This window comes from Pongo abelii, chromosome 9, assembly GCF_028885655.2.
Source record: "Pongo abelii isolate AG06213 chromosome 9, NHGRI_mPonAbe1-v2.0_pri, whole genome shotgun sequence".
Taxonomy (NCBI): domain Eukaryota; kingdom Metazoa; phylum Chordata; class Mammalia; order Primates; family Hominidae; genus Pongo; species Pongo abelii.
Window position 1 is genome coordinate 137,661,091 of NC_071994.2, and position 25,484 is coordinate 137,686,574.

The 25,484-nt window shown below is 50.2% G+C and overlaps 1 protein-coding gene across 5 annotated transcripts in view; it reads left to right on the forward strand.

Annotated features, from left to right (window-relative positions):
* GLB1L2 (galactosidase beta 1 like 2) overlaps nt 1-25,484 on the forward strand; it is a 47,792-nt gene that overhangs the window by 15,092 nt on the left and 7,216 nt on the right. For all 5 annotated transcript variants that reach the window (XR_008511531.1, XM_024255230.3, XM_054525463.1 and 2 more), the window contains exons 5-12: nt 254-362; nt 9,296-9,388; nt 12,046-12,127; nt 17,284-17,354; nt 20,190-20,274; nt 21,560-21,697; nt 22,663-22,743; nt 23,154-23,260. Coding sequence is in view for 4 of the 5 variants with exons in the window: in XM_024255230.3 (XP_024110998.1) it covers nt 254-362; nt 9,296-9,388; nt 12,046-12,127; nt 17,284-17,354; nt 20,190-20,274; nt 21,560-21,697; nt 22,663-22,743; nt 23,154-23,260 (766 nt within the window). In the remaining variant the exon portion in view is untranslated. The remainder of the gene's footprint in view (nt 1-253; nt 363-9,295; nt 9,389-12,045; nt 12,128-17,283; nt 17,355-20,189; nt 20,275-21,559; nt 21,698-22,662; nt 22,744-23,153; nt 23,261-25,484) is intronic.

Genomic DNA, 25,484 nt, shown 5'->3' on the forward strand with positions numbered 1-25,484 from the left:
CCTGTAGCTGTGGAGCTGGAAATGAACTTCCATCAGGCTGTGTCCTTGGGGAGGGAAGCTGCAGGAGTGCGTGTGCGTGCTCGCCCCAGAATCGGTTTGCATAGTCTCCCCACTTCTGGGCTGAGTGGGGGGAGGAGGGCACAGGTCATTCCGGAGCACTGTGGGGCCTCTCCCTTCTCGTGGCATCAACAGCTGCTCACAGCAAACCCACTGTGACACTAACATCCTTCCTTTCCCCCGTTTATACTTCAAGCTGGCTACTCCAAGACCCTGGCATGAGGCTGAGGACAACTTACAAGGGCTTCACCGAAGCAGTGGACCTTTATTTTGACCACCTGATGTCCAGGGTGGTGCCACTCCAGGTACAAGCAAATGGGGTCTTCTTTGATCTTGGCCTGTCTTCCTCTAGGTAGTGGATCATCCTTGGTTAGTTCTCAGACCAAGGGTCCTCCAGTGTTTTTGAACACAGGAGCAGGCTCTTCCCCACTGCCTGAGACTGATAACTGAGGGGCTTGCAATAGTTGCCTTTTGAAAGATCTGTGCATTTCAGTGTTGTCTCACTTGGGTGCGTTACTGAAAGGACAGACAGATGTAAGGGCTCACGTTGCCTCATATGGCACTGGAAAGACAGGGATGCCGTGATAGCCGGGAACACCCATGTATCTACCAGTGTCCCAGTAGCACTGCGGCTCAGTTCTGCACAGGGTGGAGCACACATGGATTAACCTTTGCCTATAAGACTGCAGGACTTTTTATAAATTATAAAATTCCTGTCGCTGACTTTACGAGATACTTCCCTCTGCTACCAAAAAGATGCTGCATGATACACACTTACTATTCAAAACATGCGTTAAAGTACATTTTGGGGGAGGAAGTATCTTAATATTTTATATAATAATTGGAAGCTGTGGAAAGCAGGAATGGGAAAAATCAACCCAGTTGTTGTGTAAAACCAGAAAGAATGACATTGAGAAATTAGTACATCAATAAAAAATTAGTTCAAGTCAGTGGTATGGAATACTTACCACACACATAAATCAAAGGGAACTGCCAGATGAAACACAGGATGCTCAGTTATATTTGCGTTTCAGATAAGCAAGGAATAATTTTTTAGTGTAAATATATTCCAAATATTGCATGGTCATACTTACACTAAAAAATTATTTGTTGTGAATTCAAATTTAACTTTATGTCTGGTATTTTTGTTTCCTAAATCTGGCAGCCTTAACCGTGACAGAAGCAAGGACCTAGGAAGTCATTAGCCTAGATCTTGCCGGGAAGCTGGGGATCAGCAGGTTGTAGGAGTCGGTTAGGCATCAGGACGGCCATCCTGGGAGCAGGCTCAGAGGCACTTGCAGACGTGCAGCAGGTCACCAACGCATCTTTTTCAAATAAATGATAACAATTATTATTATTTAACATATTTAAATAATCACATAGTTATTTAATTTTTGTGATTATGGTATAGTATACATAACATAAACTTTGCCATTTTAACCATCTTTAAATGTACAGCTCAGTGGCATTGAGTCCACCCACACTGTTGTGTGCTCATCTCCACAGCCTTAGTTCAGGCTGCCACAACCAAACCCCTAGACTGAGTGGCTTACAGACAACAGAGATTCATTTCTCCCAGTTTTGGAGAGTGGGAAGTCCAAGATCAAGGCACTGGCAGATTCGGTGTCTGGAAGGGCCCCCTTCCAGGGCATATACGGCCATTTTCTTGATGCAACCTTACATGGCAGAAAGCGTCAGAGAGCTCTCTGAGGTCCCTCTTATAAGAGCACTAGCCCTGTTGGCAAGGACTCTATGCTCATGACTAATCACCGCCCAAAAGTCCCACCTCTGAATACTGTCACACTGGGGGTTAGGATTTCAACATGTAAATTTTGGGAGAACACAGTCTATTGCAACCACTGTCCATCTCCAGACCTTTTCTGTCTTCCCCAACGTAAACTCTGTGCCGTTAAACCCTCCATTCTTCCCTCTCTCAGCTCCTGACAACCATTCTACTCTCTGTCTCCATGGATTTGATCATTTTAGCTACCAAATATAAGTGAAATCACATAGTATTGTGACTGGATTATTTCACTTAACAGCACCCTCAAGGTTCATCTGTGTCATAGCCTGTGTCAGAATTTCCTTCCTTTTTAAGACTGAATTATGTTCCATTGCATGTATATAACACGTTTGTTTATCCTTCATCCATTGACGAACGTTTGAGTTGCTTCTGCCTTTTGGCCACTATAAATAAAGCTGCTGTGAGCATGAGTGTACAAATACCTTTCTGAGCCCCTGCTTTCGCTTCTTTTGGGTATATACCTAGAAGTGAAATTGCTGGATCAACTTGTCATTCTACATTCAGTTTTTTTTAGGAATTGCCATACTGTTTTCCACAGAAATTGCACCAAATTACATTCCCACCAGCAATACACAAGCGTTGCAATTTCCCCACATCCTTGCCAACACTTGTTATTTCCTGCTTATCTGGTGAGAGCCATCAGTGGGTGTGAGCTGGTCTCTCGTGGTGGTTTTGATTTGCATTTCCCTGGTGATGCTGAGCATCTTTCATGTGCTGATTGGTCTTTTGCATATCTTGGAAGAAATGTTTATTGAAGTCTTCCGCTCATTTTTGAATCTAGTTGTTTGTTTTTATGTTGTTGATCATAGGAATTCTTTTTGCTTTCTGGATATCAATTCCTTAACAGGACCTGCCAGGACTGGGTCCTTCCCTTCAAGGCAGCAGCTTCCCTTTCGGCTCAGGGTGTGTCTAGAAGTGTCTGGAAGCTAGGACCTGGAACGGGGGCCTCTTGACTCTGCCGGCGCCCTTTCCTGCTGTGGCTGAGCTAGATCCAAGATGCAAGACAAAGTCCTCTTTCCTCTTTGCTCTCCTCTCCTTAAGCAGAAGGAAGGAGCCACTTTTGTTGCTGTGAGCTGCGCTACCTGGGCTTGGGGGAGGGATGTGCAAGAACCCCCTTAGCCATGCCAGCTGGTGGCTCCTTAGGCCATGTGCTGTGCTAGTACACTGGCTGTAAGCTCATCCTAGCTCCAGGAGTTGCGTAGGAATTGCGGTCTTTGTGTCCTAGACTGCCTTTCATGTTTACCTAGGATTCCAGAGCACTTCAGCCCATGGTGGTGGGGCTTCCCAAGAAACTCAAGTTCCAGTCACTAGGGTGGGCAGTTCCTCTCTGGCTAGGGCTGGTCCAAATGCTCCCTCTACATGGATGCTGGCTGAGCTCAGTATGGCTTTATTCTGTGCTGCGACAAGGCAGCACTGAGTTCAATGTAAAGTTCCCCAGTCACTGTGCTCTCCCTTCCCCAAATGCACAGATCCTCTCTCCCCACCACTTGGCTGCTGCTGGGAGATGGGAGAGGGTGGCATCGGCGGTGTAAGGTTGTCTCTCTTGCCTGCCTTAATGCGTCTTTTGGTGATATGAAGTTAAAACCAGGTACTGTGATGGGTCACTTGAGTTTCGGTTTTTGTGATGGTGCTTTTCTGTGTGCAGATCATTGTTAAAATTTCGTGTTCCAGCATGACGGATGAACGGTGCAGGCTTCTATTCCTCTATCTTGCTCCACTGTCTTTTATTTTCTTTTAGAAATTTTTTTTTGTAATGTACAATCAGTGTACAAATATTTCACCTCCTTGATTAAATGTATTCCCAAATATTTTGTTGTTTTTGATGGTGTCGTAATGCAATTGTCCCCTGACAGTGGATAAAAACAATGGATTTTTGTGCATTGATTTTTTTTATCCTGCAAGCTTACTGAATTATTAGCTGGATCTTTTTTTCAGGGGTGTGAGGATCTGTACTGTTTTCTGCATTTAAGATCATGTTGTCTGTGAACAGAGATAACGTCTTCCTTTCCAACTTGGATGCCTTTATTTTTTTCTTGATTAATTGCTCTGGCAGGACTTCCAGTACCGTGTTGAATAGAAGTGCTGAAAGCACGAATGCTTGGTTTGTTCCTGATCGTAGAGGAAAAGTTTTCGGTCTTTCACCAGTGAATATGATGTTGACTGTGGGCTTTCTGTATGGGGCCTTTACTATGTTGAGGTAGTTTCCTTCTGTTCCTAGTTGACTGAGTGTTTTTTATCATGAAAGAATGTTGAATTTTGTCACTTTTTTTCTGCATCAATTGAGATCATCATGTGGTTTTCCCTCTTAATTTTGTTAATGTGGTATATTACATTGATTGATTTTTCTTTCTTTTTTCTTTTTTTTTTGAGATGGAGGTTCCCTCTTGTTGCTCAGGCTGGAGAGCAATGGTGCTATCTTAGCTCACTGCAACCTCCTCCTCCCCAGGTTCAAGTGATTCTCCTGCCTCAGCCTCCTGAGTAGCTGGGGTTGCAAGCACCCGCCACCATGCCCAGCTAATTTTGTATTTTCAGTAGAGATGGAGTTTTACCCTGTTGATCAGGCTGGTCTCAAACTTCTGACCTCAGGTGATCCACCTGCCTCAGCCTCCCAAAGTGCTGGGATTATAGGTGTGAGCCACCACGCCTGGCCTACATTGATTGCTTTTCAGATGGCAAATCATCGTCACATTACAGGAATAAATCCCATTTGATCATGGTTTATAATTCTTTTAATATGCTGCTGAATTAAGTTGGCTAACATGTTGTTGAGGGTTTTGGCATCGGTGTTCATCAGGACTGTTAGTCTGTGTTTTCTTTTCTTATAGTGTCTTTTGTTTGTAATAAAAGAAAAAAGTGTCAACTTTTTTTTGACACTTCTATATCCAGCAAAACTCAAAAATGAGGGAAAAATTAAGAAATTCCCAAAGAAAAGTGAAAAGAGTTTATTACTGTATTCTACCTTATAGAATAATGTAGGAAGTGTTCCTTCCCTTTCAATTTTTGGGAAGGGTTTGAGGAAGATTGGTGTTAATTTTTCTTTAAATATTTGGTAGAATTCACCAGTGAAGCCATCTGGTCCTGGACTTTTCTTTGTTGGGAGGTTTTTAGTTACTGATTCAGTGTCCTTACTAGTTATAGGTCTGTTCAGATTTTATATTTCTTCTTGATTTAGTTTTGGCATATTATATATTTCTAGGAATTTGTGTGTTTCATCTAGGTTATTTAATATTTAATTTGTTGGCATACAATTTGTTCATATTCCTCTTCTGTAATCCTTTTTATTTCTGTAAAATCAGCAGTAATAACCTCATGTTGTTTCTGATTTTAGTTGAGTCATGTCTTTTTTCTTAGTTTAGCTGCAGTTTGTCAGTTTTGTTGATCTTTTCAAATAACCAACTCTTGGTTTCATTAATTTTTCTTCATTGTTTTTCTATTCTCTCATTGTCTATCTCTGCTCTAATCTTTATTATTTCCTTCCTTCTGCTACCTTTTAGTTTGTTTCCCTTTTTCTGGTTTCTTAAGGTATAAAGTAAGGTTGTTGGTTTGAGACCTTTTGTCTTTTAAATGTATTTATAGCTATAACATTTCCCTCTTTGCACTGCTTTCACTGTAATTCATAATTTTATTTCCATTTTCATTTTTCTCAGTATGTTTTCTTTTTTTTTTTTTTTGAGATGGAGTCTTGCTCTTGTCACCCAGGCAGGAGTGCAGTGGCACGATCTCGGTTCACTACAATGTCCGCCTTCCAGGTTCAAGTGATTCTCGTTACTCAGCCTCCCAAGTAGCTGGGATTACAGGCGCCCGTGACCACGCCCGGCTGATATTTGTGTTTTTGGTAGAGATGGGGTTTCGCCATGTTGGCCGGGCTGGTCTTGAACTCTCTATCTCAGGTGATCCACCTGCCTTGGCCTCCTAAAGTGCTGGGATTACAGGCGTGAGCCACTGCGCCTGGCCTCAATGTATTTTCTAATTTCTCTTGTGATTTCCTCTTTGGACTATTGGTGAAGATTTTATTTCCACATACTTGAATTTTTCAGGACTTTTTTTGGTTATTGATTTCTAGTTTCATTCCATTGTGATTGGGAAAAATAAAACTTTGTAAGATTTCAATTTTTTAAATTTATTAAAGCTTGAGGCTGGGTGTGATGGCTCATGCCTGTAATCCTAGCACTTTGGGAGGCTGAGGCAAGTGGAACACTTGAGGTCGGGAGTTAGAGACCAGCTTGGCCAACATGTTGAAACCCGTTCTCTACTAAAAAATACAAAAATTAGCCAGGCGTGGTGACGGGCACCTGTAATCCCAGCTACTTGGGAGGCTGAGGCACAAGAATCACTTGAACCTGGGAGATGGAGGTTGCAGTGACTCAAGATTGTGCCACTGCACTCCAGCCTGGGTGACAGAGCAAGACTCTGTTTTTTTTTAAAAAAGGAAAATTTATTAAGGCTTGTTTTTTGGCTTACTATATGGTTTATCCTGGAGAGTGTTTTATGTGCCCATGAGAAAAATGTATATTGTGCTACTTTTGGGTGGAATGTTGTGTGTATATATGTTTGGTCCAACTGGTGTATAATATTGTCCAGGTCCTCTATTTGGTTACTAATTTTCTGTCTGGTTATTCTATCCATTGTTGCTATTCAGATATTGAGTCTCCTACTATTATTGTAGAGCTGTCTATTTTTCCCTTTAATTTTGCCAGTGTTTGGTTCATATACTTTGGAATTCTGGCATTTGGTGCATATATGTTTAAAATTGTTATATCCTTTTGGTGAATTGACCCTTTTATCATTATATATATTTTATCATGTCTTTGTCTCCTGTAACAGTTTTTGAGATAAAGTCTATTTTGTTTGATATTAGCAAAGCCACCCCTCCTCTTTTGATTACTGTTTGCATAAAATATCTTCTTCCAGCCTTTCACTTCCAACCAATAAATATCCTTAGATCTAAAGTGAGTGTCTTGTAGACAGTATATAGCTGGATATCGGTTTGTTAAAAATGCGCACCAGCATGGCACATGTATACATATGTAACTTACCTGCACATTGCGCACATGTACCATAAAACCTAAAGTATAATAATAATAATAATAAAAGAAAAAATAAATAAATAAATAACTTATAGGCAAAAAAAAAAAAAAAAAAATCCATTCTGCCAATGTATGTCTTTTGATTGGGGAGTTTAATGTGTTTACATTCAAAGTAATTACTGATAGAGAATCACTTGCTTTTGCCATTTTGTTGTTTTCTGTATGTCTCACAGCTTTTTGTCCCTCGTTTCCTTTATGACTGCTTTACTTTGTATCTAGTTGATTTTTTTATAGTGACACTTTGTTTTAGCGATTCCCTTTACCTTGGGATAAGGTAAAGGATATATAATATCCTAAAGTTGTGACATTCTATTTTAAATTGATACCAGCCTAATTTCAACTGCACACAAAAACTCTACTCCTTTACAGTTCCGCCCCTCCACTTTATTTTATTGATGTCACAAATTATGTCTTCATATTGGGTGTACCCATTAACTTAAATTTGTAATTATTTTATGTCTTTTAAAATCTTGTGGAAAATAAAAAGCCACATTGTAAAGAAAAATATAATATTTTTATATTTTTTATGTGTCTATCTTTGCTGGAGAACTTTATATTTTCATATAGCTTCAAATTACTCTCTAGCATTTTTTTATTTCAACTTTAGGTATTTTTTTCTAGGGAAGGTCTAGTGGTAATGAACTCTCTTAGCTTTATTTTGAGAATTTCTTAATTTTTCCCTCATTTTTGAGTTTTGCTGGATATAGAAGTGTCAAAAAAAAGTTGACACTTTTTCCTTTCAGCACTTTGACTATATCATCTCATTGCCTTCTGGCCTGAAAATTTTCTGGCTGAGATATCCTTTATAGTCTTATTGAGGATCCCTTGCACGTGACCAAAACTTTTTCTGGCATTCAAGAATCTCTCTTTGTCCTCAATGGTTTGATTATAGAGTGTCCCTGTGTGGTTCTCCGGCATTTTTTGAGCTCCTTGGATTTATATAATCATGTCTTTCCTCAAATTGGAGAAGTTTTCAGTGATTATTTTGTAAAAATAATCTCCCCGCCCTTTTATCTCTCTTTTTCTTCTAAGAATCCCATAATTCATATATTATTCTGCTTGAAGATGTTGTGTAAGTCCCTTAGGCTCTGTTCACTTTTCTTTATTCTTTTATCTCCTCAGACCTGATCATTTCTGATAACCTGTGTTTAAGTTTGCTTTTCTTTCTTCTACCTGTTTGAATCTGCTGTTGAACTCCTCTAGTGAATTTTTCAATTTATATATGGTTCCTTTGGTTCTTTTAAAAATAATCTCTGTTTCTTTGTTGATATTCCCTTTTTCTTCATATATCATTTGCCTGGTTTCCTTTAGCTCCTTGAGCATATTTACAACAGCTGTTATAGATCTTGCTCTGCTGAGTCTGGTGTGTGTGTTTCTTCAGATACTGCTTTTGGAGATTTATTTTGTTCCTTTGATGAGTCATACTTCTCTGTTTCTTTTTATGTTTGTGTTTTTTTGGTTGAACATTGGGCATTTGAAAAAACAGACACCTATTTCAGTTTTTGCATGTTTTCAGGGGAACCCTCACTAATTAGTGGGCCCCTAAGCCCGGAGATCAGCCCAGCATGAAGACTTAAGAGCTGATGTTTTCTGGGCATGTATTCTGTCTGTATCTGTGTGTGTGCTTCCCTCCCTCCTCCCTGGTCGCTTTCAAGTTTCTTTAATTCCCAGAGTCTCTCCCCAGCTTCTTCTTGTGGCCTTAGATGCTCTTCATTTTCTTTTGCTGTAATTCCTTTCCCCCAGGCATCCAAGCGTTTATAGTCCTCTGGCAGTTTTCATATGCTGCAGAACCTGCCACTGCCATCTTTAGCTTCCAGCCTGAAGTCCAAACTATGCTGACGATTCCTGTTTGAGCTCCATGTCAGACAAGACAGAAACCAGTACGTTGGGCAGAACAAGTTAGAACATTGTAAACAAGTTAGAACATTGTCAACAAGTTCCGTTTTGCTTCTTCCCCATGAGGGACCTGGGAGTTGGGACACGTCCTCCTGACCACACCATGCTACACTGGGGTGGGGCAAGAACTTGTGAAAACATCATACAATTTTGTACCATTTTGCATATGACTTTTTGTTTTGATTTGGTGGTCACTTGTTTGGTTAGACACTTGAATGGTTTCCAGAGCTCCTATTAAGTTATTTTAGTCTGTCTGGAGTTGTTTTTTGATGTTTTCATGGGAGAACAAGGGCCTAGTGCTTCTTCCTCCACTGTCTTATTGATACTAATCTTTTGAGATTTTAGTTTTCAAATGGGATATTTTGCTAGTCACTGATGATGGGCGTGGCAGGGTTGGATACTACAGTTCCCCTGTACACTCAGCTCCTGGTTGTCTGTCTTTTCTCCCCAGTACAAGCGTGGGGGACCTATCATTGCTGTGCAGGTGGAGAATGAATATGGTTCCTATAATAAAGACCCCGCATACATGCCCTACGTCAAGAAGGTAAGAGTCCTCTTGGTGCGTTTCTTTAGATTCCTTCCTCTGGAGTGTGCTATGGGCTGTGGTGTGACATGTGGGTCTAATATTTTTCTCATATTAATACATCCTGCAACATCATGTATTAGTGAATTTTCTCTGTTGTTTTATTTCAACAGGGTTGTCACTTATTTACCCTTGATTGAGTTTCGTCTGGGAATTTCAGTACACACCTGGTATTGCAGGGGCTGGGAATAAAGGAATTGACTTACTTGTGTGGTGATGATTAGGAAGGCTTCCTGGAGAGGCTGCTCCAATTCTAAAGTCTAAAGCAGTGGTTCCCAGCCCAGGCTGCACACTGGCTCTATCTGGGGAGTTTTAAGAAATCCCTGCGCCCAGGCCATGTACCATACCAAGCAAATAAGAATCCTTGGGGTTCTCAGACATCTGGTTTCAGTGTGTAGGGAAGGCTGACAGCCACTGACTCAATGCATGACTGACCGGGGAAGGGCAGAGCCACACTTAAAATAACAGGCTGCATTCAGATCTGCTTTCTGTCCCTTAGTAGCTGAGACCTTGAACAAATGCCTTGAGTTTTTTCTAAACCTCCTTTTTCTCTTCTATAAAGTGTGACTAATAAGAGTATTTACCTCTCCAAATTGTGAGTATGATGTGATATCCCGCAGCTCAGGACTGTTCTAGTAAGCTGTCAATAAATAAGACCTTGACGGAATCATTGGCATTTGCTGTGGAGTACCTTGGAGGTTCGGCCATGGTGTGAGCTGAAGAAGTGTAAGTGGCCGCAGTGACTCCACCTACCTGAGGGCCGGACAGCTTTGGGCCTTGATGCCTGGCAGCATCCCTTCTGCTATGACGTGCAGAGCATTTTCCGTCTGGAAATCAATTCAGTCCCTCCACATGGGAGACCGAGGCTCAAACCCTTCAGCTTGTGGGTTCTTGCGTACTCTTCCCCCTTCTCACCTGCAGAAAGCCCTCTTAGGAGGAAGCAAGGCCGTGTCCAGGAAGGTTGGTATTCCTCAAGCTGGAAAGGGGCAAGGTCCATCCTGATGGCCATGCCCAGCCACGGCCTGAAGTAGGGCACTCCTTCAGCTTCCTACAGAAAGATCCCATCCCGGCATGGGACTTGAAGCGTCTCCTGCTATACCCCATTCCTGCAGACTGTCTCTTGGCCCTGGGGCCTCTCAGTGGTTGTTGACTTAGTTACTCAGCTGCAGAGAAGGAGAGCCCCACGAGAGGAGAGTGCAGCTCCCTCAGGGACGTCCCGCTCCACTCATGCTTCCCTGGTGTCTGGGCGGAGGTGCCCATGTGTGACTCAGGTGGGCAAAGAGAAGCAGCAGCATCCAGCCTCTGTGGTCCTGAAGCTCTTGGGAGAATTCACCAGCCTCTCTCTGAGGCTGCTGGGACAGTGGTGTGAGAGAACAGGTGCCTGCCCCCAGCATAGCTCTGCGGGTCTCTGGTGCTCAGGAAGGAGCAATTATCCCCTCTGGGGTGGAGTCGGTAAATGAGTGCCCAGGAAATGTTAAGTGTGTGTGTATGTGGTAGGGACCTAAGAAAACGCTTGCTAAATATCAGTACATGATAGTGTGAGGTGGTGGATACAGGACTCTTGATAAATCCCACCTGGGCTCATGGATTGAACTCTGCAGCTCCCTTGTGCCTGAGACAAGAGCCCCCTCTGCTCTTTCCTTCCCAGTGTGCAGGACTGGACATGAGCCTTATTTGCCCAGCAGATGATCTCGCTGCCTATCCACTTCCAAAAGATTTCAGCGGAAATAAACAGTCTTGGCATAATATCTGCAGGGAAGATTACAAGAAGACCCCTCTGTTGGGGTTTCTGATCCAAAAGATCCTAGCGCCTCAGCACAGAGCCTTTGGCTCTGGGTTCAGGCCCATGTTGCCATGGGCCCTGTAACCTGCGATGCTTGACTTCACCCCTCCGAGGCGCGTCTCTACTGTGAAGACATTAACTGCAAGGCTTGCATAGGACAGTCTGTGTATGAGTGGAAGGCCTGGCACGGCAGTGACTGCTCTATGGATGTCAGGGGACGCTCTGAGTGGTTATTGTCATCACTGCCCCTCAAGCACAGCGTTTCTTCCACTTCACTCTCTGCTTTACAGCTGGGAGGATGCTTCCTGCTGTTCTGGGCATGGGCAGTGTACCATGGGCACTGACAGGGCATGGTGGGCCCTCCTGGGCCTTGCCATCCCCCAAACCCACACCGGCCAGCATGGGGAAGGGACAGGCCTGTTGCTTGAGTGAAGGGAAGGATGTAGGTGTCATCCTGGAGGCCTGACCTACTCGCTGGAGCCCAGCAGACAGTGGCGGGTGACACGCAGCAGCAGGCTTTCCTGAGCCAGCCTCAGTGTAGACTCGCCTAGGCATGCTAGCTGGCTCACCGGGCACCTTCCTGATCCGGAGCAACCAGGGGCTGCCCCAGCTTGCCAGCCCTGCCCCTGCTGTGATGGGAATTCATGCTGATTGGAGCTGTGCTGAGCATGGCCGGTGCAGATGGCAGGAGACTTTTCTGTTTTTGGCAGAGAAATAAACGCTTTATTTGGCATCTCTCCTTCTAGCTCTTCGGGCTACCCAACTGCAGCTGTGTGTCACTGCAGAAGCTCTGAGGAGCCAGGGCAGATGAGGGCTTATCTCATTTCCCCCACAGGCACTGGAGGACCGTGGCATTGTGGAACTGCTCCTGACTTCAGACAACAAGGATGGGCTGAGCAAGGGGATCGTCCAGGGAGGTAACTGCACTTGTGTTGGGCCGTGGGGGCTGGCGGCGGCCCTGGGCTGGCTGTGCACGCTCCCCCTGCAGGACTGCGACCCAAGCAGGAGTTTCTCTGGTGCCTGTTATTGTCCCGTGCATATGGCACTGGGCTGCAGACACCCTTGGGTTCCATGAGTGGGGAGGGTCTGTGTGAGAGACTGTGGTGCGTGGCTGGCCGGGTGGCTGTTCTCCCGCCCTGCTGGGCACTCGGGCTCCAAGGGCACTCTGCAGATGACTGCCTCATGTGCGGGCTTCCTGTTTTCAGAACATCGCAGCTCCGTTCTTCCCAGCTGCATGGGCCCCGAACCTGGTAGTGACTGTGCGCTCCTCTCCAGTCTGCCTGGCACCTAAGCCATTGTTTGCTTTATCTCCCAGTGCTCCTGGAATCCCTAGAGGCCTCAGCAGTTGCCTGCTTACAGCACCCCTGGCCTACATTGCTGCAGTAGCATTTTCACTGTTGACTCCATAATGTGTTCTCAGCATATCAGCCTCCGCGTGCCTCTGAAAATGTCGTCCAGATTACCCCATCCTGCTGAACGCCAGGCGTCCCTGTCGCACTCAGAGTGAAGCGCAGGTTCTGGGAATGACCTCGAAAGGCCTCTCCACTTGGCCTCCAGGACCCAGCTGAGCTCACCTCCTGCTCCTTCCCTTTGCTCACACCGTTTCACCCTCTTTACTGTTCCTCCAGCATCCGGATCCCCAGCCTTGGGGCTTTGCTCTTCTTCCAGAGAGCTACATGGCTGTTCTCCAAAGTTAGCGAGGCTTTCTCTAGCACCACACTTGAAATTGAACTTCCTCCTTCGTGGGGCTCAGTCAATCCTTCTCCCTGCTTTCTTTTCGCCCTCTCACCTTCAGGGTAGTTTATTTATGTCGTTCATCTGTTTCACCCAGCAGTACTCTTGGCGGGGCTGGGGCTCCGGCGGGTTCAGGCTGTGCTCAGGGGCCCAGGCGTGGTTTGCGGCCTCGGTGAGCATAGCGCCCTCCCATCGTTGCAGCGGGGCCCCTCCTTGGCCTCCTGCACCCGAGCTTGTGTCTGCTCTGGCACATTCCACGCTTTCTTTTCTTTCTTTTGCGTTTCCCTCCACAGACCGGGCTGCTGGAAGATCTCTCTATATCCCTGCAGCAGCGCCTGGCTGGCACCCAGGGAGTGAAGGTCCGTGAATGGGGAGGAAAAGGCTTTTGTCCCCAGGCAGAGTGAGTTAGTCAAGGACCCAGACCTTGTGTCTGCGGCATGGGGAGGACCAGCGGTGATTCCCACGGTTTCCACGCGGTGGCGCTGTCTCCCCACGGCTGCTTCCAAGGCCGCTCCAGGCTCCGGAGGGCTGTGGCTGTGGAGGGAGACGCCTTTTGATGCTGGAGCACATTTCAGCGCTTGGCGGCCTCCCGGTTTTAGGCCTTGCAAGGAAGCCGGGGAGTCTCCACTGCTTTTCCGTGTGGCCCTCCCACCTCCAGGCACCCGCCTGCGTGCCCCTGTTGCCACCTGCTGCCTGGAATAACTTCTTTTTTTTTTAATTAAAAAAATTAAATGGCCTAAAAGTGAAACAATCAAAAATGTTGGTAGAGAAATTCAGTGTCGCCTTCTTTTCATTACATTCTCCAGAAATGGCCATTTTCAACTCTTTGACTTTTTCTTTGGATATTTTCCTTCTTATTTCTAAATACTGTGAACATAGAGCCCTGCATCATTTCCTTTAAAAATTCTGCCTATTGGCCGGACGCGGTGGCTCAGGCCTGTAATCCCAGCACTTTGGGAGGCCTAGGCGGGCGGATCACCTGAGGTCAGGAGTTCGAGACCAGCCTGCCCAACATGGCGAAACCCTGTCTCTACTAAAAATACAAAACATTAGCCGAGGCCAGGCGCGGTGGCTCAGGCCTATAATCCCAGCACTTTGGGAGGCCTAGGCGGGCGGATCACCTGAGGTCAGGAGTTCGAGACCAGCCTGCCCAACATGGCGAAACCCTGTCTCTACTAAAAATACAAAACATTAGCCGAGTGTGGTGGCGGGTGCCTGTAATCCCAGCTACTTGGGAGGCTGAGGCAGGAGAATCGCTTGAATCTGAGAGGCAGAGGTTGCAGTGAGCCCAGATGGTACCCCTGCACTCCAGCCTGGGTGACGAGCAAAAATCCGTTTAAAAAAAAAAAAAAATTCTGCCTATTGACTTCTTGTTCCAGTAGGTGATGAGTGTTCTTTCCTGCCAACATGGCTGTTCAGCCCTGATAGGCGCCAGCGTGGGCCTCCCGGATGTGTATGACAATGGTTCACTGCAGGCACCTGCCACGTGGGTGATGCCCTGCACAGTATCTGTGAATTCTCAGGGTGCCAGCCGGCTCTCTGCAGTGTGCTTAGTTTTCAGTGTAATTATTCTGTTTTTCTTTTCATTCCAATTCTCTTTCCTCCCCTCAACTCCCCTGGTGCCGCTTTCTCTTTTAAACAAATGCTTTGCCAGAGATGTCCCAGATGCCTGTCGCTGGTGTTTATCAGGTCCTCTACCTGTCCGATTCTGCCTGGGTCTGATCCGGCTCGTCTGGGGGCCTCGCTCTGATTGTTCTGGCCTGCACGGTGGGGGGTCTGCGGCTTGGCTGCATCCCGCGTGGAATCCTGCTTCCTGGAGTTCCAGGAAACAGGATGTTTCTTGGTGCTCCGTGGCTTCCCGGCACCCGCTGTTGCTGCTGCAGCTCAGGACACTCCGGCTTCCGAGCGTTTCCTGGGTCTTCTTCCTCCTCGCCCCCTGCCTCGTTCCTCAGGGAGGCCGCCCTCGCCTTCCCGTGCTGCTGCGCATCCCGCCAGCCGGCGCAGTGCCGCGCACCGAGGTGGGCCGCGCGGGTTGCGCGTGTCGCTGCTGCTGCTGCCCCCTCTTGTCCTCGGGTCTTTCGGTCATCCTGGTGTTTGTGTATTGGGTGCTCCTATGGACTGTCCACGTCTTTTCTATTATCTCTGTGCCTTTCAGTTCTTCTTTCTGGGCGACTTCCTGAACCGTTCTCTTCAATCCTCCCGTCATTTTCTGGCCCACATTTTTCTTGAATGTTTTTCTCTCTCGGAGCATCCTTTAAAAACGGACACTACCTTTCCTGTTTCTCTCCGAGGGCAGGTTGCTTTTTACAAAAGCGCTGCCCGCGTTCCTCTCCCCGCGTTCCTTCCCCGCGTTCCTCTCCCCGCGCCGCCCGCGTGTTTTCCTGCGGGCTGTTCACTCCATCTCCTGCGCGAGGGGATGCTCTGGATCAGCCGCTACCCAGCAGCTTAGGAAAGAGGCTCTCGGCTGCCACTGGGAGCGCTGGGTGTGGGAGAGGCTGTTGACAGGCGTTCCTCCCCCTGGGATGACTGGGTCGTGGTGGCTTTTTCAAGAAGGGACACTCACTTGTCGGAGTTTGGGGCTATGTCTGCCACTGCTGAGTGTTTCTGGAGAAGTCCTGGGTTCTTGCCGCAGCTGTTCTGGGCCAGGCCGGTGGTGGACAGGAATGTGCTGCGGAGACTGCCTGCCTTCCTCTTCCCGCCCTCCCTCCACCTGCCACACACACCCACTCCCGCAGCAGCTCGGGCCCCGCCTTCTCAGGCAGGATGGCCCCCGAGGAGGGGGTGGGCCCAGGTGGGAATGAGGATGCAGGCTGAGGACAGGGCGTCCTCCCATCTCCTGGCGATCAGGGCCTGGGGCTGGGAGTGGGGTGAGGCCTTGGGCTGGAGCTGGAGCTGACTGTCACCCCTTCGCACTCCTAGACCATTTACTGTCCCTGTGTCCTTCTCAGTGTTCCAGGATTTGCCAATGGCTCTTGTTGCTGTTCCTCGTGGCCGTCTACCCGTCCACCCTCCTCTTGTATTTGTGAGCGGTGTCAGGAAGGACAGGACAGAGATGCTTGTGTTCACTTAGCCGTGTGCATCCTGTAGACTTTGAGTTCAGCCTGCTCAGTTTCAGACTGGCCTCCTGTCTTCAAAGGGCTTCTGGCTTGAGGGGAGGGGTCTGGGTGGAGGGTCCCACCCAGTGGGCTGCTGGAGGGCAGGGACAGGGCAGGGCTATGGGGTGGTGTCAGGGAGACCCAGGTGTGCAGCCCCGCTCTGCCGCTACCTGAGGCCAATTATTGTGACCTAGAGGCAAGTTATTACACCTCCCTGGAGCCTCAGCTGTCGCTTGCGTTTCTTCACTGGCAATCAGAGGCTTTCGCCCTGCGGCAGAGTGTCAGGGTGGCCCGGCTTGCCAGGCTGGCTCAGCCTCTCTGGTGTGTGCCTAGGCTGTGCCTGTGAGCTGACTCTTAGGCAGACAGCAGGCAGGTGAGGGGCCCCAGGGTAAGGCCGTGCCGCTGGGGTGGGTGTGGACATCCCCGAGTGTCAGCCAAACAGAGCGCACCTTTCTTGAGCATATGTTTCACTGATAGAAAGCCACTGAAAATAGCGTTTTAAATTTTAAAAGGAACATGTTATGGGGTAGAATACAGAATTAGCCCTTATCAAGAAATCAGAGAGGAATCTTTGTTTACATCATTACCTTGGACCAGATGCTTGGGGTGCCAAGGAAGGATCAGGCTCTGGTTCCTACGAAAGAACAAGGAACAGAGTGCATGCTTGGCTTGTAGAAGTCACAGCTGATCGAGATCAGGTGCCCAGCGAGTGACTGCCTCTCAGCTCTGTGCTGCTGTGGCGGAGTCTCCAAGACAACAAGATAAGTCTCCTGGCATCCTGGCTGACTTCTTTATATATATATTTATTTATTTTTGTGAGACAGTCTCACTCTGTCACCCAGGCTAGGGTGCAATGGCACAATCTCAGCTCATTGCAACTTCTGCCTCCTGGGTTCAAGTGATCCTCCCACCTCCCACCAAGTAGCTGGGATTTCAGGCATGCACCACCAACCCTGGCTAATTTTTTTGTATATTTTAGTAGAGAGGGGGTTTCGCCATGCTGGCCAGGCTGGTCTCGAAATCCTGGCCTCAAGTGATCCATCTGCCTTAGCCTCCCAAAGTGTTGGGGTTCCAGGTGTGAGCCACCGCACCTGACTGTAACTGACTTCTAACTGTAGGTGGGAAACGGCGTCAGGGCCAGTTACTTTATTGTGTTGGTGGATTGAGAAGGGTCTGGGGTCACCTAGAAGGTCCCTGGCTTTGAGACAGTGCTTTGTCTCTCTCTCTCCTCTTCCCTTTAACAGTGTTGGCCACCATCAACCTTCAGTCAACACATGAGCTGCAGCTACTGACCACCTTTCTCTTCAACATCCAGGTAAGTCCAGCCCCAGGGAAGCTGCGGCCCACCCTGCTCAGTGGCCTATGGGAATTCCGAATGCCTGTCAGCGTGCTCAGCTTCCCCAGCGCAGGGAGCTGGACTCAGGGCTGTTTGCCTCTCAGCCCCCAGCCCATGCCACTGTGTGCCTGCAAGGCCCACTGCCCAGAAACAGCTCTGAGGGCTGCTGTATAGGCAGTGGACGTCACCCACTGCCCTGAGAGAGGGGCCCTTTTGGTGCACTCCTAAAGGACTCGACTTTTGTGGCCTCAACTAGCTCCAGACTTGCTCCCAGGGATTGAGGGGGGAAGAAAAAACTTCCCTGTCCTATACTACACAGGCATCTGACCTTAACCTGTGAGGCCCCTGCAATCCTAGAAAGATTATTGTCATCAGCAAGGCAGGAAGCCTGGTCCACTCCAGGTGCAGAGAGAGGGAGGAGTTTCCAGATGTCCCTCAATATCTGTCAAACTGATGGGCATTTACGCTGCACTGCAGTTCTGACTGACCTCTTTCTCGAGCTCGCGCCCCTCCGAAGCAGATGGATGGACAGGGCCATGCTGCAGCCTTCTGCAGACCTGAGAGGCCCCAGCTGTCCCCTGGCTCACTGAGGGGCGTGGATACTCCAGACTGCCCCCTTGCTGCATCGTCACACTGGTCCTGGGCCTGGAGTGGAGTTGTGCTTGGATGGATAGGCATGGATGCCTGTGGAGATGCTGGGCTGCTTTCCATTCTGGCTGATGGTCTTTCAGAGCAGGGGCTGTGTCCTCAGGCACATCTGCGTGGAACCACCACAGCCGTGTGGGGCCATGTGTGTGTTTGATGTGGCTCCTCCTGGAGTTCAGGTGGCCAGAGTAGGCGAGGAGGCTCCCAGGAGGAGATGGGAGGGCTGGCCCCGCTCCCAGGCAGGCTCCTGTGAGGCAGATCAGGCGCGATCCAGCTGGGTCTCTGCCTTCCTTTCTCGGCATTTCCTGAGTGCCTGCCCATGTGTGCAGTGGAGTGAGGGGTGCCTCTCATACTTGTGACTGAGATGACAGGGTCTCCTGCCCTGTGCTGTGTGACCTTGGGCAAGTTACTTAACCTCTCTGTGCATCTCTTTCTTCTTCTAAGTGGGGGTGATGAGAGTACATTGCCTTATGGTGTCAACTCACAGGGTTGTTTGAAGATTAAATGAGGTAGTATTTGGAAAGTGCCTAGCACAGCAGCTGATACAGCAGAATGCCTTATGTTTAGCCTTCAAGGTCATCCTTAGAGAGGTAGCCATACCCGAGCCTTCCCAGGCCAGCTGTCCTGCTAACAGAATGGCCCTGCTGAAGGGCTTTATGTGCGCAGTCCAGAGATGTCTGTTTTCCTGAAGGAAGCGGACTTGGACACCTCCCTGTTTAAATCAAGGGCTCTCTGAATGCACAGCGCAGGCCCCAGGTGCGCTCCACGTGGCGATGTCCAATAGCACCTCACTCGTCCTCTGTGTCCATGACCTGTGGTGGACAGAACTATGCCAGTGTTTCTTGAGCACCTCCTACCTGCCAGGGACAGTGTGCTAAGGGTGTTATGTGTACTCTCTCATTTAATTCTCCCGAGAGTCATATGAGCCGGTGAAGGAGACAGCTATAGAGTGTATAAGACACCCTGTAAGTAGTGGCTTGGGGACTGCAGCACAGTCTCACTGCAGAGCTCCAGCTCTTAGCCAGTTGTGCAGAGCAGGGGCCTGGCCCGTGGGCAGACACCCACCTCCTCAGCTCTGGTACCCCCAAGCCAACAACCTTGCTTCTGGCATGGGAGATTTCTGACTTGCGGGACTTTGAATCTGCTTCTCCCTTTTTCGTGTTTTAAACGTGGTAGGTATGTCTCCTTCTTGGAAGGTAGGTGGCTTGTAAAGAAAACCAAGCCACCAGTCTTGCTAGAAGAATTCTTCTAACTACTTTGGCTTTAACCTGGGTATGGCTGGTACCTTCTACTCAATGGACTGTACGTTTGTCCCATCCCCCGGATCAGATTTTGTTGCTGTGTATGTAGTATCCCTCTAAACATAAGGCTATCACCGACCTAGAGATACTTGACAAGCTGTCACTGAATGAGTGAGGAAGGCTCTCTCACACAGAGCCTGAAATACTAGCGTGTTAGTCTTTACACCACCCCCAGGCGCTCTGGGCTTCCGCAAACATGGCAGAGTGGAGCATGGTCCCAGGAATGATCTTGGTCTCCTTGGGGCAGTCCTATGCCAAAGTCAGTATTCAGAAAGAAGATTTAAGATTTGTTGAGTGGCCCAGTCAAGGTATAAATCCAAACTGTCAGTGCAGAACCTGCACCATGATTAGCTGTGCTGTAAGGCCCTGATTTTCTGGTTCAGAAAATGCTGCAAACTGCTGTATAAACTGAGTTGGACCTTGAAGAGGGCCCGCTCTGCAGCGTCTGATTATTCTGCTAATGGAGCCAGTACCCGGGGGGTCTGCATCCACAGTATCCCTCTCAGATATGAAGTTGTCCTGGGTAGAACATCCCCCTTCCCTGGAAGAGGACAGGCAAAGCTTGGCTTGATCCAGAACCAGTGTCTTCTTGCTAACACATATGCAACATTAAAACCATCAGGGTTTGCCGTATCGACTTCGGGAGCTTTATCTGCTCTATCCCTGCAGGAGTCCACATGTGGCAGAACTGGTGTGCAGGCGAATTTGGCCCTCACCTATGCCCCACCTCCAAAGACCTCTAAGGCAGTGGGTATGCAGCCAGGGAAGAGTAGAGAGAGCAGAGATCCTGGGGCTCCCCTCCACGAATAGCTTCCCTCTTTTTTGTTTGGCCAGCCTGCTTGTCTAACTCTCATTTTGTGGTGTCCAGGGGACTCAGCCCAAGATGGTGATGGAGTACTGGACGGGGTGGTTTGACTCGTGGGGAGGCCCTCACAATATCTTGGATTCTTCTGGTGAGTGCTTGCAGTTACTACATCTAGCATGTGTGCTACTTAAGAAGTGAGGATGAGTTTCAGTCACCTGCTAACTAATGTAAGCCACAGGGGGTGCAAGGCTGCTGGGATTATCTGTGTGCAGAAGTTGGCTCTGGATATTCCTGAGTCATTTGTCTTGACATTTTGATGAATGGCAGGGCTTTTAACATTGCTTGTTCGTGTTTTTGTAATTAGAAGGATAATGCATGCCTATTGCAAACATCTAGAAAATACAGAAAATGTATAGAGAAGAAATACAATTCCCAGAGCCCAGAGAAAACATTTAGATGTATACCATGCAGGTAGTTCTCTACGTATCTCTACCGACAGCTCTATACGCACACACAGATAGAGACAGATGCAGTCACACTCCGCTGCATGTCACCTGCTTGTGCCAGTTAATGCACATACGGACAGCTTTCTGTATGACCAGATACAGATTTACGTGACTGTTTTAAAGAATGTGAAGAGCCCCATTCTGAACCACGCTTTGTGGACACAGTCTCTCGGGTTGTTTCTGGTGGTTCTGTTAAGCACACGCCATCTCGGTGAGCATCCCGGAGCCTGCGCTCTGTGCACCTGGCTTTCCCTGGGATGAGTGGCACCAGCTGCGCCTCAGCGCCGTGTAGATGCGCACGCTCACCCCTCAGCCCCCGGAAAGACGGCAGCTGCAACCGCTGCTGCTGAATGGGTGCACCCATTTCCCACATATCCAGCAACACTGAGTATTAAAATAACTTTTAATATTTGTCTACTCAGTACTTCATTGTTTAGTCTGCATTTCTTTGATTTATATTAATAAAATATATATTTATTAACCATTTGTTTTTCTCCTTTGCTATGATCTTGTTTGTCATGGTTCATTTCCTAACAAAGGCAGAATAGGGGAGGTGTCAGAGTTTTCTCTCTAAGGATGCAGCCCATCTTTGTGCATTTGATACACCTGGTCAGGCAGACGCACATGGAGATTGTGCTGGCTGGAAGGCCCTGGCCGACCTGGGCTGCAGATGGTCCACGTGGAGCTCAGAGACTTGACCAGGATTTACAGACAACTGGAGGCTCGAGCTCTGGGGCCATGATTCTGGCCCACACTTCCTCCTCCACCTGTAATCTTCTGTGATTGGGGTTTTAGTGAGAGCTAGAAGGACAGAGTGACAAAGTTGGCCTTGAGGTGGTACTAGGAAAGAGGAGAGTAGTGAAGGGACCCTGGCTCATCTCAGACTTTAACTCACTCTGCACATCCCCTTTCTCCCTCCTCCGGCAGAGGTTTTAAAAACCGTGTCTGCCATTGTGGACGCTGGCTCCTCCATCAACCTCTACATGTTCCACGGAGGCACCAACTTTGGCTTCATGAATGGAGCCATGCACTTCCATGACTACAAGTCAGATGTCACCAGCTATGGCAAGTATTTGTCAACACTGCTCTCCCTGGTCTGCCCTGCATGGGCATGGCTGGGGCTTGCTATGGAGAGGCCCTCAGGGCAACTTCTGGCACCTTCAGTGTCTTTGGCAATAGAGTACCTGGAGAAGGTAGAGGCTTTGCCTGGATGGTCATGTTACATTCCCAGAGGAGGGAAGCCTCAAGGCAGGTGGTGTGCCTGTGAGCTGGTCACTCTACAGAGAGGCCTCTTTGGCAGAGGTTGGCCTGCGGAAGTGGAAGGAGACTGCCCTAGGGGGACAGGGAGGGACGGTGGCCTCCCCTCCCTGCCCAGGCCCTTGAGGAGGTGTGATCCTGCCTCCTTTAGGTTGAGAGTCCCAGAAAGTAGAAATTACACCAGCAGCTAGAAATTTAGGGCCATGCTGTGATCATGGACAGTTTGTTTTTTTTTGAATTTGTGAGAGAGTATCACTCTGTCACCCAGGCTGGAGTGCAGTAGTGTGATCATAGCTCACCACAGCCTCAAATACCTGGGCTCAAGTGATCCTCCTGCTTCGGCCTCCTGAGTAGCTGGGACTACAGGTGTGCACCCCAACCCCTGGCTAATTTTTAAAATTTTTTGTAGAGGTGGGGTCTCGCTATGTTGCCCAGGCTGGTCTGGAACTCCTGGCCTCAAGCGATCCTCCTGCCTTGGCCTCCCAAAGTGCTGGGATTAGAGGTGTGAGCCGCTGCACAAGTGATCCTCCTGCCTTGGCCTCCCAAAGTGCTGGGATTGCAGGTGTGAGCCACTGCACCTGGCCTCATGGACACTTGTTGTAGTTGGATGGCCTTTCATGTTTACAGTATTTTGACTGAATGGCTCAAAAGTGTCTTGACTCCCCAGTGGCTGAGATGAAGACCTGTGGCCCTTCCGAGCTTCTCCCTGTTCTTTGTGCTACATGTGCTGTGCTGGGGCCAGGAATGACCATGACATGCCTGGTGTCTTGCAGACTATGATGCTGTGCTGACAGAAGCCGGCGATTACACGGCCAAGTACATGAAGCTTCGAGACTTCTTTGGCTCCATCTCAGGTACCCAGCAGACAGCAGACTCAAATTCCAACTCAGGCCCTCGATTCTGCTCTCAGACCCCTAAAGAGTTACTTCCTTACTGTCCCACCTCGACTCCAGTTGATCTGTGTGCAAGAATGTCCTAGACAAGGACAGGGAGGTGTGTGAGGCTGTTTCCATCTTGCCGGCTTCACCTGTTACAGGTGTTAACGCTCTTTATCTCCTATGGAGGACAGGAGAATGCCCCTGGCTTTCTCCCAGGCCTGGCCTTCCTCCCTGGCCTCAGCAGGTGCTGAGAGCTGGCCTGTTGCTCCTCTTGGTGCTGGGATACAGAAGCACATTGGGTCTGTGGATGGGAGCCGGGTGGGGAGGACGAGCAGGCAGTGACATTTGGGTCCACTGGGGATGACCCTGTTTTCTGTGTGTTGCAGGCATCCCTCTCCCTCCCCCACCTGACCTTCTTCCCAAGATGCCGTATGAGCCCGTCACGCCAGTCTTGTACCTGTCACTGTGGGATGCCCTCAAGTACATGGAGGAGGTGAGTGCTGGGGGAGGTGAGTGCTGGGGAGGTGAGTGCTGGGGGAGGTGAGTGCTGGGGGAGGTGAGTGCTGTGGGGGAGGTGAGTGCTGTGGGGGAGGTGAGTGCTGGGGGAGGTGAGTGCTGGGGGAGGTGAGTGCTGGGGGAGGTGAGTACTGGGGAGGTGAGTGCTGGGGGAGGTGAGTGCTGGGGGAGGTGAGTGCTGGGGGGGAGGTGAGTGCTGGGGGGGAGGTGAGTGCTGGGGGAGGTGAGTGCTGGGGGAGGTGAGTGCTGGGGGAGGTGAGTGCTGGGGGAGGTGAGTGCTGGGGAGGTGAGTGCTGGGGGAGGTGAGTGCTGGGGGGGAGGTGAGTGCTGGGGGAGGTGAGTGCTGGGGGGGAGGTGAGTGCTGGGGGAGGTGAGTGCTGGGGGAGGTGAGTGCTGGGGGAGGTGAGTGCTGGGGAGGTGAGTGCAGGAGGTGAGCGCTGGGGGGGAAGTGAGTGCTGGGGAGGTGAGTGCTGGGGGAGGTGAGTGCTGGGGGAGGTGAGTGCTGGGGGGGAGGTGAGTGCTGGGGGGGAGGTGAGTGCTGGGGGGGAGGTGAGTGCTGGGGGGGAGGTGAGTGCTGCGGGAGGTGAGTGCTGGGGGAGGTGAGTGCGGGAGGTGAGTGCTGGGGGGGAGGTGAGTGCTGGGGGGGAGGTGAGTGCTGGGGGAGGTGAGTGCTGGGGGAGGTGAGTGCTGGGGGGGAGGTGAGTGCTGGGGGAGGTGAGTGCGGGAGGTGAGTGCTGGGGGAGGTGAGTGCGGGAGGTGAGTGCTGGGGGAGGTGAGTGCGGGAGGTGAGTGCTGGGGGAGGTGAGTGCTGGGGGAGAGGTGAGTGCTGGGGGAGGTGAGTGCTGGGGGAGGTGAGTGCTGGGGAGGTGAGTGCTGGGGGAGGTGAGTGCTGGGGGAGGTGAGTGCTGGGGGGGAGGTGAGTGCTGGGGGAGGTGAGTGCTGGGGGAGGTGAGTGCTGGGGGAGGTGAGTGCTGGGGGGGAGGTGAGTGCTGGGGGGGAGGTGAGTGCTGGGGGAGGTGAGTGCTGGGGGAGGTGAGTGCGGGAGGTGAGTGCTGGGGGAGGTGAGTGCTGGGGGAGAGGTGAGTGCTGGGGGAGGTGAGTGCTGGGGGAGGTGAGTGCTGGGGAGGTGAGTGCTGGGGGAGGTGAGTGCTGGGGGAGGTGAGTGCTGGGGGGGAGGTGAGTGCTGGGGGAGGTGAGTGCTGGGGGAGGTGAGTGCTGGGGGAGGTGAGTGCTGGGGGGGAGGTGAGTGCTAGGGGAGGTGAGTGCTGGGGGAGGTGAGTGCGGGAGGTGAGTGCTGGGGTAGGTGAGTGCTGGGGAGGTGAGTGCTGGGGGAGGTGAGTCCTGGGGGGGAGGTGAGTGCTGGGGGGAAGGTGAGTGCTGGGGGGGAGGTGAGTGCTGGGGGGAAGGTGAGTGCTGGGGGAGGTGAGTGCTGGGGGGAAGGTGAGTGCTGGGGGAGGTGAGTGTTGGGGGGGAGGTGAGTGCTGGGGGAGGTGAGTGCTGGGGGGGAGGTGAGTGCTGGGGGGGAGGTGAGTGCTGGGGGAGGTGAGTGCTGGGGGAGGTGAGTGCTGGGGGAGGTGAGTGCTGGGGGGGAGGTGAGTGCTGGGGGGGAGGTGAGTGCTGGGGGAGGTGAGTGCTGGGGGAGGTGAGTGCGGGAGGTGAGTGCTGGGGGAGGTGAGTGCTGGGGGAGGTGAGTGCTGGGGGGGAGGTGAGTGCTGGGGGAGGTGAGTGCGGGAGGTGAGTGCTGGGGGAGGTGAGTGTGGGAGGTGAGTGCTGGGGGAGGTGAGTGCGGGAGGTGAGTGCTGGGGGAGGTGAGTGCTGGGGGAGGTGAGTGCTGGGGGGTAGGTGAGTGCTGGGGGAGGTGAGTGCTGGGGGGGAGGTGAGTGCTGGGGGGGAGGTGAGTGCTGGGGGGGAGGTGAGTGCTGGGGAGGTGAGTGCTGGGGGAGGTGAGTGCTGGGGGTGAGGTGAGTGCTGGGGGGGAGGTGAGTGCTGGGGAGGTGAGTGCTGGGGGAGGTGAGTGCTGGGGGGGAGGTGAGTGCTGGGGAGGTGAGTGCTGGGGGAGGTGAGTGCTGGGGGAGGTGAGTGCTGGGGGGGAGGTGATTGCTGGGGGGGAGGTGAGTGCTGGGGGGGAGGTGAGTGCTGCGGGAGGTGAGTGCTGGGGGAGGGGAGTGCGGGAGGTGAGTGCTGGGGGAGGTGAGTGCGGG